This window comes from Quercus suber, unplaced genomic scaffold, assembly GCF_002906115.3.
Source record: "Quercus suber isolate HL8 unplaced genomic scaffold, Cork oak 2.0 scaffold_55, whole genome shotgun sequence".
Taxonomy (NCBI): Eukaryota; Viridiplantae; Streptophyta; class Magnoliopsida; order Fagales; family Fagaceae; genus Quercus; species Quercus suber.
In genome coordinates, this window is record NW_027069520.1 from 1,214,937 (window position 1) to 1,235,547 (window position 20,611).

At 37.6% G+C, this 20,611-nt stretch overlaps 1 protein-coding gene across 1 annotated transcript; it reads left to right on the forward strand.

Annotated features, from left to right (window-relative positions):
- The first annotated feature begins 8,715 nt into the window (after positions 1–8,715).
- On the forward strand, positions 8,716–9,342 carry LOC136067023 (uncharacterized). Its single transcript, XM_065772239.1, has one exon. It carries the CDS (start codon positions 8,716–8,718, stop codon positions 9,340–9,342), a length of 627 nt encoding a protein of 208 aa, XP_065628311.1.
- The last annotated feature ends 11,269 nt before the right edge of the window (positions 9,343–20,611 follow it).

A 20,611-nucleotide genomic window follows, 5' to 3' on the forward strand; every position in this document is an offset into this window, starting at 1 on the left:
TAGGGATAAAGGGTCGAAGAGTATATATTGGACCGTGGGCCTTGTCTGAGGACGCTTAATAGTCCGATGACAAATAAACGATAGTGAAGATTTAAGAATTAGAACTCCACGAGCAAGCTATGATTGAGAAGGTTGGGGAAAGTGTGAGAGACCGCGCCCCTAGCCCCTTTTTATAGGTGTTGGGCCAAACCCACGTGAATGGGTGGAGTTATGTATTGCCTCTCAAAATGGAGATTTAGCTAGTTATTTTTTCCCCTTTAGATTAAGGGTTTTACAATGGAATCGCCACTTATTTAATTATTAGGATAAATAAGAAAACCAAAATTGAAAAATTCCTCATTTTATTAATTTTCAATTGAATTTACATTGATCATAGGAAATTACATGGCTTTAGTCCTAGATACAATCTAAGATAAAGTACATAACTTCATTTCCTAGTTACAATCTAAAAATAAAAAATTACATGGATAAACATTTGTTCTACTAACACTTGATCTAAGCTCGGAGGCTACGTTACAAGGTGGGAAGGTGTTAGGCACCCACCTTGCATAGTGAAACCGATCTTCTAGGCTCTGATGGCTAACATTCATATCATATCATCCAATATGTCAATCAATTTACATGTTGAATTTAATGTGTGTGCATGTGATAAACCCTAATTCAACTTATTAAATATTGCATTTGGATTGAAAAATAAAATTCTAGTGAATGTGTGTGGAAGATGATAACCTAGATTCAAAAATTTGAAAGAATTATTAAACAAATATGTTTTTCATATTTTTGATGTGGATTTAAGATTAAAACTAGTGATATGCATGAACATGTGATGAACAACTAAGAAGATGGGAAGAACATATAAGAACAATTAAGAACATTCAAACATATTCAAAGGGATTTAAATAATTACTATCATGCTTTAATCTTAAATTCTTATCATAGCAACATAAAAACTAGTTAGGGAAAGAAATTCTACCTTCATGCAAGATCCATATGGTGAAGGAAGAGACTCATGGTGGAGGTCCTAAGGATGGAAGAAAAAAAGAAGAACTAGGAGTGGGAGAGTGAGTCTCACTCAATACCTTGAGTCTCAGAAAGATCAAGATATGACAAGACTATTCTACTTCACTAGAACTCAAGAGAGGAGAAGAGAAGGGGTTTTTTGTGTGCTTTGAAATGAAAAAGAGGGGAGGTTTATATAGTAGTGGTAGAGGGAATATGAATGAAGGTCATTTAATGAGAGTTGACAAAGAATCATGAACCTAGACCTCGCTTTAGTATTGAAAAAAATTTAGTGCATTAAATGGAAAGATTGGTGGGAGTGAGGAGCAAGTCAAAATTCGGTTTTTCTGTAACTACTGTAACAGCCTATAGAATTAACTTCGAAAAATCATATCTGACTCAATTCTAATCGAAATTGTCTCGTTCTTATGCTCAAATTGAAGCACTGGATGTCTAGTTTTTGGGAAAATTAACCTCATTCATAGATTCAAAATATTCTAAGAGATATCAATGAAATGGTGAGCAGAGGTCATTTGTTAGAAAATAGTTTCAGCACAATTAACATTAATAGGTCCCAAATTAGCTCCCAATTAACATTAAATGGCTCCAATCACTCCCATTTCAAAATTAATTGGATCCAAATTTACTCTAATTAAAAGATAATTGCATAAATTACTCATTGAAAAATTAATATTTAACTATCTAATTAATTAGGTGTATGCAACCTCACCATAAAATGTAGTCTTAATCAATCAAATTATGACACGTCATTGATTTCAAATTAATTACCCTTATAACTTATTGAAATCAATTGTTCATAATCACACATAGTCAAACTAAATTTGTGATAGTACATATCAGCAATTAAAACTTGATTTGATGATAACTTTCAATCTGGTGGTCCGATTAGGGCTTATAACCAGTTGATTTGATCGTTACAACATCAAGATCATTTTAATGAAATGAGATTAAAGATCTAATAGCCAGAATTAAAATGCATATTTTCAAGGCAAAATTACCCTTTTACCCTTCATATGAGGTTAAATACGGGTTGCAAAATGGGGTGTCAACAGAAAGTGGGTTGAGGAGGAATGCCTCATTGGCTAAGCAAAGTAGATGTTAGAAGATGTGGTCTGCCATCTAGAGTAACGTTCTGGAATATCCTATTGATAAGAATATACATCATGAAAGCACAGGACAAAGGGAAGCTATGAAATATCTAAGAGAAAGCTGTCACCACTGCATTAAATACTTTACAACTAACTCTCTAGCCGCATTAATGTGGAAGTGATATATGAACAGTAATTTTTAGCTTTACAACCACTCCAAAAGACTTCAGGAAGGTGTTGATGGGACAATGATTAATACCAGCGACCTAATCTACACGTAGAGGGTGGAGATGAAAGAAAGAAGATAGTATAAAATAGATAAGAGACCCTGAGGGAAGAGGATCGGAGAAAAAGAAAGGAAAAACATTTTAACAATAGGAACTAGAGTTGTAACCAAATTCAAAAGAGATATATATAAGAATGCATCTTCTCGGATTGTGCCGAGGACGATTTTCTTTGGATAAACCCTGATTATCTTTATTTTCAAGTTATCTAAACCCACCATAATTGTTGTCTAATTCATTAGAGCCTAGTTTTCTGACACACTTTCTACAAATTCATTGTATTGGGCTCGTTAGGCCAAGATCCTTTTGACTCTTGGGCTTGGGATTCAAATTGGGTCCTTACAGGATTCAAAAGTTTCTTTAAGGACTGCATATCATTAGAGTCATGAATAAATAGTTATTCTAATATCACAAATTTTACCCAACTTTTTTTTTTTTCATAACTATCCTATACGACAAACAGTGACTGATTGCTTGTCACTTTTACATAAAATCACAATTTTTTTTTTCCTACTAACACATTAGAATTATGACACAAAAAATTGTATTTCCTACATTTTTCTTATGAATAAATTGATAGCACAAGGCTTAGGGTATGCTTTTAGTGCCAAATTGAAGTGAATACAAACAAATTATAGATTTTAGAAAACAAAGCCTTAGAATTGTTAGAGTATTCACATCAACTCTTCTAAAAATTCCAATCTATTTTACAAAAAGAACCTACTTTTTATTTATTTATTTTACACAACCACTTTTACAAAACTCTCACATCAAATTATCTACTATACACACTACTTCATTCAAATAATTTATTATTATTATTATTTTCATTTAGTGTTTCTCTTTCCTTTCTCAGATCTGAAAACTTCTTTGTTTCTTCTTCTTCTTCTTCTTCCTCACTTCTTTTGCTTCTCCTTTTCTTTGCTATTTCTTCTTCTTCTTTGTCTCCTTCTTCTTCCCTTCTTCTTCATCACTTCATCTTTTTCTTCTTCTTTTTTCTTTTTATGCTTCTTCTTTGCTTCTTCTTCTTCTTTGCAATATGGGTTTTGATGATTCTTTATGGGTTTGTATATAGGTAAATTGATGAGTTTGGGTTTTAGATTTAGGATGAGTCTGACAAAGGAATAGAGTTAGGGAAGAGAGAGAATCTGACGAGAGAGGTGAAGAGAGAAAAATATTAAAAAAAATAAAATACAAAGCTATAATAATTGTGTAAATATACACGGTTACTATAGCAAAAATAAATATGTACAATGATATACAAAGTTTGATATAGATAGTTTTTTAGCAAAATTGTGTAAAACTTGCCAGTTTTTTCTATTTTGCATTTACTGATGCAATTGCTCTTAGCAATTAAGTAGTTAGTGATAAAATTTGGAATATCAATATTTTGTGTCACAATTATAATGTGGTAGACCATTAATGGAAAAAAAATGAGTGTCCATACGTAGAAGTGACAGTTAATCAATTATAATATGTTGCATGAGATAGTTATGGAAAAAATGTGGGGGCAAATCTTGTAAAGCAGAGTGAGATTATGGAGTCTTTTGGCTCAATATTGTAAAAATTAGAGAGAAATTGACAATTCTGACATAATTTTGGTATTTCGGTATTGATATTGCCGAAATTCAAGAAAAAGGTGGAGAGAGAAACTGACATCAATTTCGTCAATTGGATTGCCGAAATTCAATTGTCATTTTGCTTCTGTTAAATTCTTTTTTTTCGTTAGTTTTCCGTTTGGTTAGTTGCTTCATAGCTTATTTTTGTTTAAAAATTAAAGATAATAGCAACCCGAGGGGATTGAACCCTTGAGCAAGGGGTATTCCACATAAGAAGCAGCCAGTAGACTAACGTATATCATGTTTAGTCTATAAGGAAACTAAATTAACTTATTCTAAAACTGATAGATATTTCAAGTTTTCAAAAAAAAAAAAAAAATACACATTTTTTTTTTATATATTTTCCAAAAATTGATAGTTATGATAACAAGAATGGTAAATTGAAATTATAGTTCATCCACAATGATGTCAAAATTAATTAATATTAACTAAATAAAAAAAACAATTGAAACTATTTTTTTTTTTTGAAGATTAATGACTTATATTCATCATAATTCGGAGTTTCTACATTTTCCAATCACAAAAATAACTAGAGTGTGATGAGAATTATGCGAAAAAATTCTCATCACAGGGTGTGATGAGATTTAGGCATTTATGGGTGAAATAATTTTTTAGGCATTTATGGGTGAAATAATTTTTTTCGCATAATTCTCATCACACTCTAGTTATTTTTGTGATTGGAAAATATAGAAACTCCGAATTATGATGAATGTAAATCATTAATCTTCAGAAAAAAAAAAAAATAGTTTCAATTGTTTTTTTTATTTAGTTAATATTAATAAATTTTAACATCATCGTGGATGAATTATAATTTCAATTTACCATTCTTGTTATCATTACTATCAATTTTTGTAAAGTATATATAAAAAAAAAAGTGTGTGTGTGTGTGTGTTTTTTTTTTTGGAAAACTTGAAATATCTATCAGTTTTAGAATAAGTTAATTTAGTTTCCTTATAGACTAAACATGATATACGTTAGTCTACTGGCTGCTTCTTATGTGGAATACCCCTTGCTCAAGGGTTCAATCCCCCTGAGTTGCTCTTATCTTTAATTTTTAAACAAAAATAAACTATGAAGAAACTAACCAAACGGAAAACTAACGAAAAAAAAGAAGCAAAATGACAATTGAATTTCTGCAATCCAATTGATGAAATTGATGTCGGTTTCTCTCTCCACCTTTTTCTCGAATTTCGGCAATATTAATACCGAAATACCAAAATTATGTTAGATTTGTCAGTTTCTCTCTCTCCTTTTACTTGTATTTTGGCAACACCAATACCAAAATTTACATCTCTCCTCATTTAGCTAAAAAACTTTGTACAATATACATAAATCCAATAAACTCTAATTTTTATAATATTAAGCCAAAAGACTCGAGATTATGGCTCTTAAATTAGGTAAGAATTTTCCGGTATGAAAGGGAGAAAATACACGCTGGAATGCCTTATGTGATTGGACGGGCCGTATATGGTCCGCAGACGTCAGGATGAGCGAGCCAGTCCTTTGCACGGGCCTCCAATGGACGGATCTCATGTGAACGGACCGGATACGGACGGAGTGAAGGAAGGTGGGCTGGTTGTCCATGGGCCTGTTGGACCCCTCATGGGGGATATTTTGGCCCACTCTCATAAGGGCCTAAACAGAGTCCTTGCGCTAGTAGGACTCCGGAAATCTTATATATTTGGTAAAAATCTTCCCTATAAGGAGGAGATCTGTCCATCACGTTTAGGATTTTACAAGGAGAGTCCTATAAGGAAAAGACTTCCGCACCAAGAAAGAGATGTCAACCTTCTACTACTATAAAAGCCCCAATACCCTCACAAACCAAGGTACGCATGATTTTACCCTCTCTAGCACTCTAGAGTTGTGAGAATACTTTCTGACTTGACCTTCGGAGGGTATTTGGCCGGCACCACACCGGTGCCCTTTGATAGGTTTTCTCCTTTGTTTCGTGCAGGTTAACATACAAGCGAAAAGAGCATTGCGCGACTTATTGGTGAACTTCTCAGCTTCATCAGTTGGCGCCGTCTGTGGGGATCACGTAAGAAGAAAGCGGTCAGACGTTGCTTCATCCCTGAGACAGAAGAGTTGCATGGTGCTCACTCGCTCGATGGCAACAACCAACGACATCCAAGGAGAGGGACTACCCACGACCGCACTCGAAAGACAGGTTCGGACCCTCACTGCGGCCGTGGCGTCTCACCAAACAAAATCATGACCTAGAAGAATAGCTGCGTCAAAGAAACACAACACCCACAACCAGAGGGAGGATCAGGAAGGCACTAGCGCCATGCAAAGAGAACGAGAAGGGCCTGAAGGGTAACGCCCCAAGCAGGCCAGAACGACAGAACATGAGCCTCCATCCCTCACGGATGCGACGACTCCGCCTATGTTCGCAGAGATGCAGGCGATGAAAGAACAGATGGAAGTCATGATGAACGCCCTAAAGGGCGAGTGTCCAGGGATCTGGACGACCTAGTGAACCGGACCGACTCTCCATTCACTGGCCCCGTCAATTCCTTCCCCTACCAACACAAGTTAAGAGAAAAAAAGTGGCAAAAAAAAAAAAAAAACGTTTTTCATTGAAGTGTATTAATTCTTTAACATTAGAATATTAGATTACTACCCGCGAAGATATATCGGAGGTCTCTCAAGCTCGTTTTTGGGATTAGAATTAGTCCCTGGTCAGTGGTCACGTTGTTGGCTCTGGGTCTCGTCTCAATACAGGTGAGTTTTTTTTTAAATATAATTGGTCTTATGGCAGCGAATTTATTGCCCTATAGTATAGTTACTATTTTCCACTACGTTTTTTTTTTTTTTTTTTTTTTTGGGGGCGGGGTGGGGGGGGGGGGGGGGGGATGAATAAGTTATTAATAAAGAAAACAAGATAAAACAAACCAGTTTATCATTATTTGATTGTTCTTCTCTCACTCTGGTAGGGCACATATATGGTAGCATTTTATCTAAGTAATTGTAAATCTGTAATTTAGTGGGTTTCATTGGTTGGATGACAACTTACAGGTGAAGAAAGAGATGGGTGATCGTGAAATGCTCCAATCTGTGCATGGGTTTGTACCAATGAATGATCTGGGCATACAGGAAATTGACTGTGCAAACTGATGATGTCTGAGATTTCTTATATTCTTTTTTGTATGATTATTTAGTCGGCCTTAGAGACAATATTGATTAACATGGTGGTACATGAGATGAGATTAATTGTAGATTGGAAATCCTTTATACGGAATTTTTTTTTTTTTTTTTTTTGAAGAATTATACGGAAATGTTATTGGTTGTTGACTTGTCATCTCAATTCCCAAATGGGTGTATCGCCATTACATGATGACTCTTGATAGGCAGGGGCGGGGCTAAGATGGGGTCATGGCTGACTTTTCAAAATTTCCTACTATGATACTAATAAAATTTGAAATTTCCTTGAACTTTGCTTACCTGCCCCCACGATTTTGAGAGAGAGAAAGAGAAGACTAAAAATTTAATCTATCATAAAATCCATTGAATGTTACAATTTTGGCCTCCTCAAATCTTACATATAGTGGGTTTCTTTTACATATGAAAGGGAGAAAATACACGCTAGGATGCCTTTTGTGATTGAACGGGCCGAATATTGTCCGCGGACGTCAGGATGGGCGAGCCCGTCATTTGCACGGGCCTCCGGTGGACGGATCTCGTGTGGACGGACCGGATACGGACGGAGCGAAGGAAGGTGGGCTGGTTAGCCATGGGCTTGTTGGACCCCTTAGTGGGGATATTTGGGCCCACTCTTATAAGGCCCTAAACAGAGTCCTTGCGCTAGTTGGACTCCGGAAATCTTATATATTTGGTAAAGATCTTCCCTATAATGAGGAGATCTGTCCATCACGTTTAGGATTCTACAAGAAGAGTCCTATAAGGAAAAGACTTCCGCACCAAGAAAGAGATGTCAACCCTCTACTACTATAAAAGCCCCAATACCCTCACAAACCAAGGTACGCATTATTTTACCCTCTCTAGCACTCTAGAGTTGTGAGAATACTTTCTGACTTGACCTTCGGAGGGTATTTGGCCGGCACCACACCGGTGCCCTTTGATAGGTTTTCTCCTTTGCTTTGTGCAGGTTAACATATAAGCGAAAAGGGCATTGTGCTACTCATTGGTGAACTTCTCAAATTCATCAGTTGGTGCCGACTGTGGGGAATTCGTAAGAAGAAAGCAGTCAGACGTTGCTTCATCCCTGAGACAGAAGAGTTGCATGGTGCTCACTCGCTCGATGGCAACAACCAACGACATCCAAGGAGAGGGACTACCCACACCGCACTCGAAAGACAGGTTCGGACCCTCACTGCGGCCGTGGAGCGTCTCACCAAACAAAATCATGATCTAGAAGAACAGCTGCGTCAAAGAAACATAGCACCCCACAACCAGAGGGAGGATCAAGAAGGTACCAGCGCCATGCAAAGAGAACGAGAAGGGCCTGAAGGGAGTAACGCCCCAAGCAGGCCAGAACGACAAAACATGAGCCTCCCATCCCTCACGGATGCGACGACCCCGCCTATGTTCGCAGAGATGCAGGCGATGAAAGAACAGATGGAAGTCATGATGAACGCCCTAAAGGGATGAGTGTCCAGCGATCTGGACAACCTAGTGAACCGGACTGACTCTCCATTCACCGGACCCGTCAATTCCTTTTCCCTACCACACAAGTTCCGGATGCCACAAATAGAGAGCTATGATGGGGTCAAGGATCCCCTAGACCACCTGGAGACATTCAAGACCTTGATGCATCTACAAGGGGTACCGGACAAAATCATGTGTAGGGCCTTTCCAACCACACTGAAGGGTCCCGCGAGGATTTGGTTCAGTCGGCTGACACTGAACTCCATCAGCACTTTCAAAGAATTAAGCGCTCAGTTCACCTCGCACTTCATAAGGGGACACAGGTACAAGAAGTCCACAGCGTGCTTAATGAGCATCAGGCAGAGAGAAGACGAGACGCTAAGATCCTACATAACCCGCATCAATAAGGAAGCACTCTCAATTGACGAAGCCGACGACAAGATACTGGTGGCAGCTTTCACGAACGGATTGCAGAAGGGCAAGTTTTTGTTCTCACTATACAAAAACGACCCCAAAACCATGTCAGAAGTACTCTACAGGGCCACCAAGTACATGAACGCGGAAGACGCACTACTTGCACGGGAGGAAAGGCCTAGGAAAAGGGAACGCCAGGTGGACGGGCGTCAGGATCAAGGGCAAAAAAGACCAAGGACAGGAGACAGAAGGGATGAAAGGCGCCCTAAGCCCCCGAGCGGAGGTTCACAAGTTTCACCCCCCTGAACAACCCGATTGACCAAGTTTTGATGCAAATCAAAGACGAGGAGACACTAACATTCCTGGAAAAACTAAAGAGCGACCCAAGCAAACGGCCGCGAGACAAATATTGTCGTTTCCACCGAGATCATGGCCACGATACAGCCGATTGCTACGACCTAAAGCAGCAGATTGAAGCCCTCATTAGGCAAGGAAAGTTGCAAAAGTTCGTCAACAGAGAGAAAGCGAATCATAATCGCCAGGAGCCGGCCCCCGACGGGATAACGAGCGTCCTAGACCCCCATCGCAGACATAAGGATGATAGTGGGAGGGACCGCGTCTACTGGTTCTTCCAAGAAAGCTCAAAAAACGTACCTTAGATCGGTCCTGAACGTACATCTAACAGGCTCGAGGCCTAATGCCACACGGGTGGAGAGCCCTATCATTGGGTTCACCGAAGAAGACGCAAGGAGACTCCATCACCCGCATGACGATGCGCTGGTTGTCAGCATACGTGTGGGGGACTACAACGTCCACCGAGTACTAATCGACAACGGCAGCTCAGCAGACATTCTATACTATCCAGCATTCCAGCAAATGGGGATAGACAGAGCACGATTAACGCCGGCGAGTGCCCCACTCGTCGGCTTTGGAAGGACCAGGGTATTCCCAATAGGCTCTATCACACTCCCTGTAACGGTGGGCGATTACCCGCAAGAACTCACTAGGAATGTAATGTTCCTCGTGGTGGATTGCTCCTCCGCTTACAATGGTATTCTCGGACGACCCACACTTAACTCATGGAAAGCAGCAACATCAATATACCACCTAATGATCAAGTTCCCAACGGACTATGGGATTGGGGAATTACGAGGAAATCAGGCAACCGCCCGAGAATGCTACATTACCATGCTGGAAATGGAAGATCATCATCAGACAATGTGCATAGAAGAGCAGCGGACGGTCGCAGAACCAATCGAAGAGCTGAAGGAGATAACGCTCAACGAATCCAAACCAGAACAGACGACCAGAATAGGAACATTGGCCTGCCAGCCTGTACGCCAGGCCCTCATAACATTCCTCAGGAGGAACCAAGACGTTTTCGCATGGAACCATGAAGACATGCCCGGGATCGATCCATCTGTCATAGTACACAAGCTGAACGTGAACTCTTCAACCCCACCAGTCCGGCAGAAAAAGTGAGTATTTTTTGGTTTTTTTTTTTTTTAAAACTATATATATATATATATATTGTTTCAACCTTTTTTTTTGCCCCCTATTGGTTCTTTTTGTTATTGTTGATTTAATTTACACATTACATTTGTTTTTCATTTTGGCAAGTTTGTATTGAATTTTATGCATAGTTATTAAATCTAACCTGAACCTTAACCCGGGTTATTGGGTCATTGGTTCAACTAGTGGGTCAACGGTCCAATCACAAGGTCAAATAAAAAATTTTAAAAATTAAATATATATAAAATTTTGAAAAATCATAGCAAGAATATGTAAATTTAAAAAAAGAAAAGAAAAGGAATATGCCTAAATTAAACTCACCATTATAATTCAAAATCAATATTTCACAAGCAATAGCATTAAAAATTCTATAAAATTCAAAAGCAAAATAAACGAATGTCATAAGATTGCAACAAAGTTTTTGCTAAATAAAATCTTATTACATGTCTTAAAATTTTTTATATTAAAAAAAAAAGGCAAACCTCAAACTAGATAAACAAAAGAAGAGAAAAAAAAATGTTAAAGCCTTAAACTTAAAGCAATAAACTATACAACATATACTGATATACTCATACCTATGTGCTAACTAGCTATGTGAAACTATTCATAGCAAAAAATTGATGCACAGTCCCAAATTTGGGGAATAGAAATAGTAAAAACTGATGGGTAGAGTAGTGTGAATTGGCAGAGAAGTGAGAGAACGATGCATATTTTTTTAAATTTCTTTAGGTTTTCTCTTATTTAAATTACCATATTATCACACATTAGACAGTAAAGAAATCAATGGGATGGACCTATTAATATAATTTTACACAATTCACAAACATAGCTAGGTTATTAAAACCAAGATATGTCACACAATTTGCTTATAACCTGTTGTATTTTACTAGTTTTGACTGGGTCTTGTACGCACATCCGATCTAATTGATGACCCAGACCGATCTATGTGCTGGGTCACCAGGTTATCGGTCCAAGAATTGTGGACTTAATTGCTTGCGGGGTATATGCCCATATACTTCAAAACTTGGGCTGTTACTCATCCTACATAACGTTACGAAATACATGCACTTACATCATATGGAGGGACAAGAGTACTTGTACTCAAAATTATATTTAATGCATGTTATACAAACTACTCTATGATTCATTCTTCCCTATGGATCTACTTCTTGGGATCTCCAGTCTGGTAGTCCCTAGGTAGAGTATCCTTATAGGTAATCCCTTCCCCCTCGATGAATATCTAGAACTTTGACTTAACTATAGATTTTTTCATCTCATACACAACTTGGCAAAAGATCTAGATTATGGTGGTATTAACAATTGTTTAAATTTTATAATTTTTGTACCACCATTTTTTTTTTTTTTTTGGGGCTCACTTTGGTGGTTTTAACAAGGAACCATTATATCTTCAATTTCACAATAAGTTACTGATATAGGACACGGTTTAATGTCTAAATTTTGTAAATATTTAATTTTAGTATTTTTATGTAATTTTTGTTATTTTAGGTTTATGTTATTTATTTCCTTCTTTTTAGGTGTTTTTAATGTTGTTTAGTCAAATTAGGGTTTTATATGCTTTCGTAGCTGCCTTAGGGTTTCTAGTTGCCCTACATTTTGTTTTTACTATTTAAACGCATTATAGCCTCCAAAGGCAAGTTTTTAGACTATTATTAATAAAAATACAGGTTTTTTGTTGAATTCTTTCTCTGGTGGATTCTAGTTTATCACCTTGTGAATTCAAGGAACCGCTCGTGGATTCGAGATTTACTACCCAAAAGCTAACAGTTTAGTTTTCGTCCATTACAGAGAGCATTGTGTGCTTTCTTCAGGCTTTCACAACATCAGTTATCCACAATCACAAAGCAACATATAAAGCCAATAAAAGTATGTATATATTTTTAATATCACTCTTGCACTTGGTGGTTACATTAGCACAAAATTTATCTCATTAGATCTTATCAACTAGCCCAAAATACTAGTTAGATAATTGTTTGCAAACTTAAATTATTTTCCACCATTTCTCAACTCATATATATGTATGGCAAGAGATATAGATTTTATTAGCATCTACATAGGATTAGTAGTGTGGGGATAAAAGAACCGAATAAGAGTGTTGGGCCGTGGGCCCTGCCCAAGGATGCCAAGGAGCTCAAGGATGGTCAAGCAGTAAGAAGGACAAGTGGGTTGATGGGTCGAGGACAAAAATAGATAACAACGAACGAGTGGTGTTTCCTGAGAAGCCAAACGTCCTCAAGGAGCATTGTGGAAGGTTGATACTCGGCCGCCTAAAGAACATTGTGTAAGAGGCTGTACTTATTGATGATAAGCTTTAGAGAAAGGAGTCAATAATAAACAAAGAAATATCTAAGAAGAAGGCTGCTACCACCACATTAAATGTTTTGCACCTAACCAGTTGGCCGCATTTATGTGAAAACGATGCCTGAACAATGATATTCAGTCTCATAGCTACACATAAAGTCTTCAGGAGGGCTCTGATGGAACAAGCGTCTAAGAAATCATCTATATAATCAACAAGTTGAAGGCTGGGATCGAAGGAAGGAATAATATATAAGGGAAAGAACTCCATGAAAGGGATGCATGTAATCTAAGAGGGAAAAGAGAGAGAGAGAGGAACACCTTGTACTTAGAAAAACCTTAAGTAAATATAAGAACACTTCATCCTTATACTTGACCGAGAAGTGTTATTTTGTACTTAACTGTGTCTATTTTGTCTTCTTGGCATGAATCCAGTCCATTGAGGCCCATATTTGATTTTACTAAATATTCTTTCTTTAGAAATCCACTCTTTAACAAACAAATAGTTTGTTTTGGATCAATTGGGCCATCATCCATTAGCAGTGGGTTGAAGGTCTAATTCTAACCCCTGCAATTAGTCTCTAACTACTAAGAACCACTTTTAGGAACTCAAATTTCCATAGTTTCTCATTCATTAGGGACTTAATACTTCTGTTAAATCTTTGCCATCATTATACAACAATTGTATAATAGGAATACCTATTCATTCTCATTTTATTCTTGGCATAGATTTATGTATCTACTTGAGTACATTGGCATGAAAGATAATATCAAATTAAATTGTGGTATCATTGTATCTCTATCATACAATAGGAATACCAACTTGATATGACACCATTGTTCTCACTTAACAATAGGAGTGCCATTTTTCACCATAAGACTAAACTTTTTCATACATAGGCCAAAACATAATTTTTTATTTTAATTCTCAAGATAATTCACATAGTTGAAATTTATCATCAACAATTTTTTGAGTCCCAAATAGCATTTCTCAAAACACTTTTTTTTTTTTTTTTTTTTTTACACTCTTATGTTCCTCAATTTCAATACCCCCACTTAGGGGTGTTCACCAAACCACACAAAAACTACCTACAAAATGACATAATTGCACCACACTGCATTGCAAGTAATAGTGTACCATACTACACCCTCTCTATATATTAATATATTTATTTATTTTTAATATTAAATATATTATTAATAGTTTAATAACCCTAGTTTAAAAAAAAAAAGTTTGATAACCCTAGCAAGTGTTGACTAGGAAAGTCAGCCCAAAAAAAAAAAACAACTAGCTCAATAGTTTAAAACTTGGCCCAAAACAAAGGGAAAAATTAGTTTTGGGCTGGGTAGGAAAAACCCAAAATTTGAAAAATACACCAACTTTAAGTCGTTCAAACTGCATCTTATATACCGCACCGCACCACACATATGACTTCAAAAATAAGGTGGGGTGCGGTTATGGATTTAGCTAAACTTTAAACCGTTCTGCACCACACTGCATCGCACATGTGACCACAGAAATAAGGTGTGGTGCAGTTATAATTTTAGTTAAACCGCACCGCAAAGTGCAGTGCTAAAATGGCACAAAACCGCACCGCGAACAACCCTAGTTGTAAGTTATAACATTAGAATAAAGCTTAAAATTTATTTTAGGAAATATCTTACTCATACAATTACATTTCCTTAAAAATTGTTATTTTTTAAAAGGAAAATTACAGTGAACCCACCTATGGTTTGGCCTGTTTTTACTTTGCCTACCCATGGTTTAAAACTTAACACTTTGCCCACCTGAACTTCAATATGTTTATTCTCCGTTACCCACCTCACCCTCAAACGTTAGAAAAACACTCTTTTATTAACAATCAGAACATAACATGGATCAAAATCATGAACCATTGAAACTTTTCCTCACAAGCCTTGGAAACACAAAAAACCCTGGTATTGAGCTAGGGTTTTGATTTTTCTGATCGTGGTGCATAACACTTTCATGTGAGGGTGAGGTTCTAACTTTGGGTTGTCTTGAGACATTGAATATTCAAAGATACATCATCACCAGGTATGAAATTTTTACTTTATGTGGGTTGGGGTTTCAACTTTTGATAGTAGCTTTGATTCACACGAAGTTGATAAGCAATGTCTTCTTTGAGTGGAAATTACTCAGGTTCAAGTGGGCACATGTGTACATATGAGACTTATGTGCTGAGAACAAGTCTGATAGTGGATAATTTTGGGAAAAGGTTTCTACGTTGTAGCTGATATAAGGTAAGTAGAGTTTTTACTTAATCTAGTTGAATCAAGTGAGTTTGGAATGTGATGTGTTCAATTCAATTTATGAACAGGCTGGTCCCAAGTGCCATTTCTTTTAATGAATTGATAATCCCACTTGTATGTGTGGGAATGAAGCTCCCTATTTGGTGAAACAAAAGCTGAATTTACTGCGGAGTGAGCTACAACTTGTAAATGAAAAGAGTAACTACCCAAACAGCAGCAGAAGCTACCCAAACGGCAAAAATTGTTCAAGAAAGGGCAGCAAAAGCCATTGAGAAGGAGTGAAAGTTTCGATCTTCCTCTATTAAAGCCAAGTAGATAGTAGTGAGAGATTTAGAGCAAGAGAGAAAGTGCAAAATTGCACTAATTCTTTCATGGTTTTTTTTTTTTTGGTTATATTGTTTTCATGTTTTGGCTTAAGTGAGAATGTTGGAATGATGAGATTGAATCTACCTGGCAGGTTGTAATAGAACTATGTAAGATGGTAGATGCTGTTGGCTTGAAGCCACTTAATAGTATAAGCTTTTTTAAGATAAAGTGTTATTTATGTTAGATGTTGTTGGTTTTTTTTTTTTTTTTTTTTTAAAGTGAATTGGCAACTTGTGACTTGTTGTTTTGTTGGATGTTGTGAGTTGTGTTGTTTGTGCATAAAGTGCATTGTGTGAAGATAATTGTGTTGAAAGTGAATTATTTAAAGTTTAAAGTGCATTGTGTAAATTGTTTGTGTTGAAAGTGCATGACAACCATCTGTCAACTTGTAAGAAAAGTCAACAAATGCACATATAAACCTGCTATTCAACACAAACACTTGTTGTATCCAAAAGTGACTACTATATTCAATACATACACACATAAATAAACCTATATATGTTCAACTGCAATAATAAACCACAGGACAACAACTAGTCAAAATAATAATTTTGAACTTGCCATTAAGTTGGGAAATTGTATACACATTTAAGATGGCATTGAATAGTCTTTCATTAACCACCAGTAAATATAGGGTATTTGGTACAACAACAAACAAAACAGTTGCACCTACTCTTATTTACAAAACTTACAAAAATACAAATAAATCCTAACAATGTTTTAATAGCATATATAATCAACAATTGTCTACCCTACCGTTGTTTACAAATTACATATAACCCTAACACAGAACTATATTGCCTTAACACTACATATACATAGCAACAATATTGTCTTGACATAAACTTCATTTACTGTCCCTGCCTCTCCCACCACAGCTGGCCTTTCCACCTCTTGTTTTACATTTCTGTGTCCTAGCTGCATTACCCCTTCCTCTCAAAGCAACTCCTCTGGTAGCAGGTGGTCTTGTAGGCTACAAAGTACAAGAATTCACATATTAGCTACTAGTATTACAATTTTATGAATAAAACATTAAACATAAAACTACAGTACCTGTGATAATGGTGCTCTAGTGGCCCATGTTTTTGCTGAGGTGTATGGTGCTAGCTGGCTTAAAGAGAACCAAGGAGCTCCTTTAACTGTGTACCTGAAGTCTAAAGAGTACCACTAACTTGACCATGGAGTCTGACCTAGTGGTTGTAACCTTACTGTTTGGTTAGATGAGACCATAGTGTAAGGTTGATGTGTTGGTGGGGGCTGAGATGATGCTAAGGGTTGAGATGAGGATGGGGCCTGGGATGAAGATTGGGCCTAAGATGAAGATTGGGCTTGTGATGAAGATAAGGCCTAGGATCCTTGTCTGCATGTAGAGGTCTTCCCCTTGCTGCAACCAAATATAAACAGGTTTACAATGTCAGTTATTGGTATTTTGCATAAAATAAAATAAAAATTTGTAAAAACTTACAAATTTTTCTTTTTGCACTCTCTTCCTTCTCTCCTATAATGTCTCACCGGTGACATTGGCCTTGGATCCCCTTGTATTGTGCCCTTCCTTTTGATACCTTGCACACCTTACTGGCTTGTTTGCTTTAGACACCCTATAAAGGTTCCTTGGCTCATCAACATCTCTCTTCCTCTTTATGGGTGGCCTGCCTAGTGGCTTATAGATAGTAGGTGCAACAAGCTTGGGTTGGCCACTTGAGATCCATTCATACTGGCCAAGCATGGGAGGTATGGGTGTCTTGTATGTCTCCATAAAAACATCCTTGTAGTAACATGGATGGGTGTAATCCTTTGGTTTCTCACGATTCACAAAAATGGTTGCAACTCCATGCTTGCAAAGGATTCCTGTCAAGTCCCATACTCTATAACTGCGTGTCCTCCCTATCAAGTCCACCACATGTCTTTCCCTCTTATTGTCAACTTCATGCACAAACTTCCTAGATGACATTGCACAGAAGTTCTTAACTCTAATTTCAACTTCTCCTACTTGTCCTGTATGCTTGGACACAACTTGCCACCATACTTTTCTATGCCAATCTTCTTTATATATAGCCTGCTCATAAGCCTAAATCTGATCCACTCCAGCATTGATAATATTGGCTTGTCTCTAGCCTTCACAATCATAGAGTTAAAACCCTCACTCATATTGTTTACGAGACAATCTATCAAAGCCCTTGGAAAAAAGTGAGATCTAGTCCATTATGTAGGCTCTAAATCTGCAAGGTACTTCCAAGCTTCTTCATCCAAACTCTTAAGATACTCCATCCCCATCTCAAATTCCCTAACTGATGTTGTGCTAGCACACCTCCATAGTACACTCTTTAACTCCATGCCCTTATGGTTGACCTGTGCTCTACAATTGGGAATAGAGTCTCCAATGCAGGTAAAAGGTTCTGAGTATTGCAAGCAAGTAAGCAAGTAAGCATTCAATGACAACAAGTAAGCATGTAAGCATTCAAGTAAGTAACTATGCAAGTAAGTATTCAAGTAAGTAAGTAATCAAGTCATAAACATGAGCTAGATAATAATACCTTCCACTCGTCCCTAATGAATACCAGATTGAGATCCTTTAGCCTGCCAATGTCATCTGCAAATTGCTCCAAGAACCAGATCCAACTGTCCTTGTTCTCTTGCTCAACCACAGCCATTGCCACTGAGAATATATTGTCATTTCCATCCTTGATAGTGGCAAATAATAATTGCCTACTAAACCTACCCTTTAAGTGGCATCCATCTAGCCCAATAAAAGGTTTACAACCGTCTAGAAACCCAACTTTCTGAGCATTGTACGGGACGTGGCAAAATGGGCGTGTCGGGTCGAGTCAATCAGGTCGCGGGTCAAAATGGGTCATTTTTAAACGGGTCAATCGAGTTGCGGGTCAATCGGGTTGCGGGTCGAGTCGGGTCGCAGGATGGGTCGAGTTAACCTGTATTTTTCAAACAAGTTTTTTTTTGGGAAATAGATGCAATTTGTCAATTGTTTTTGAGTTTCTTAACTATGATTAGATTTTCATTGGTGATATCCTTACCACTTACCAATTACCGCTAAACACTTGATACCCAAATTTGGTGCAACTTTTGTTCCAGCTTTTAGAAGCTAATCTTGGTATATTCTCCGATCTGTTTAAAGTAGGAAGAGAAAATGAAGGTGTCAAGTAAAGAATGACAAACTATAATGGAGTACATAACATATTAAGTGAAGAAGAATAAGTAAATATTTTATAAGAATTACACCTCAATCTCAATCTACTCAACGTTGGTAGACATGGCAAAATAGGCGGGTCGGGTCGGGTTCGGGTAGGGTCAATCGGGTTGCGGATCAAAACGGGTCATTTTTAAATGGGTCAATCAGGTTGCGGGTCAAACGGGTCGGGTCAGAAAATTCTGACCCGTTTTGCCATGTCTAATTACCTAATGTACATCTTTTTAAACTTGGGTTTTGCATTCTCATTTTCCATCTATGTTTGCAGTATCACCTTGCTTCCTACATTTGTCATTCTTATCATTTCTGCATAATCTTTAAGTAGGCCATATTAAGCCTCTTCATTCCTAATAATCAAACCCCTAGGTGCATTCCTTGATTTATACACCTAACTAAGACTTAAATCAACAGAAATCTGCTACATCACATGGTGCTTAACACTTGAGACCTCCCAGTTAGGATTCTTATTAAAATCCTCCAAATACCTGTTTGCCACATAGGTTGATGTAACTTGCTCATTTTGAAATGTTAGGGGGCACGTACACTCAAGATTAAGTGTCTTGATCTCAAATGTGCACTCTCCAGTCACCATTGAGGCATAACACCTCCATCTACTATTGTTCTTACAATGTATAGATATCTTCTTCTTCTCATTCAACTTCCACTTGATATCAATGTGATGCTGAATCACATACTCCCCCAAAACCTTCCTAAAAATCTTAGAGTTTCGAAACTTCATCCCTTTTACCAACTGAACATTTGTCATAGTAGTCCTCTCATTGTATTTTGAGTTGATAGGCCTCTGCTCATCAACAAAACCATCCACACTTGCAATATCATCCTTTAAAGCTAGTTTAGCCCACTCTTCATCTAAATCTATGTTTAGAGGTAGAACATTGCTTGGTTGAGGTGTATTAGTGTTTGGCTGAGTTGTATTAGTGGTTTATTGAGATGGAACAGTGTTAGGCTCAGATGGGACATTGTGAGGTAGAGAAGACTCACCAAAAATATTATTAGCAAAGTCTTCTCCTTCCAGACCTTCATTCAACCAATCAAACTCCTCCTCTATCCCCCACTAGCATCAACCACAGTAGCAATCCTTGTAGCAACTCCTAAACCATCCCCTACACCAGCTTTTGCACCAACCTCTGCACCTCTTATAGCAGCCCTTGCACCACCCCCTGCATCAACCCCATCAAAAACTTCAACTGCAAGTGGAGCATGACCACTCTCCACATACAAAATGATGGTGTCTCTTGGCCTTCCCTTATTAAGCTTACACAAGGACACCCCATCTTTATCATCTTCAATNAATCACATACTCCCCCAAAACCTTCTTAAAAATCTTAGAGTTTCGAAACTTCATCCCTTTTACCAACTGAACATTTGTCATAGTAGTCCTCTCATTGTATTTTGAGTTGATAGGCCTCTGCTCATCAACAAAACCATCCACACTTGCAATATCATCCTTTAAAGCTAGTTTAGCCCACTCTTCATCTAAATCTATGTTTAGAGGTAGAACATTGCTTGGTTGAGGTGTATTAGTGTTTGGCTGAGTTGTATTAGTGGTTTATTGAGATGGAACAGTGTTAGGCTCAGATGGGACATTGTGAGGTAGAGAAGACTCACCAAAAATATTATTAGCAAAGTCTTCTCCTTCCAGACCTTCATTCAACCAATCAAACTCCTCCTCTATCCCCCACTAGCATCAACCACAGTAGCAATCCTTGTAGCAACTCCTAAACCATCCCCTACACCAGCTTTTGCACCAACCTCTGCACCTCTTATAGCAGCCCTTGCACCACCCCCTGCATCAACCCCATCAAAAACTTCAACTGCAAGTGGAGCATGACCACTCTCCACATACAAAATGATGGTGTCTCTTGGCCTTCCCTTATTAAGCTT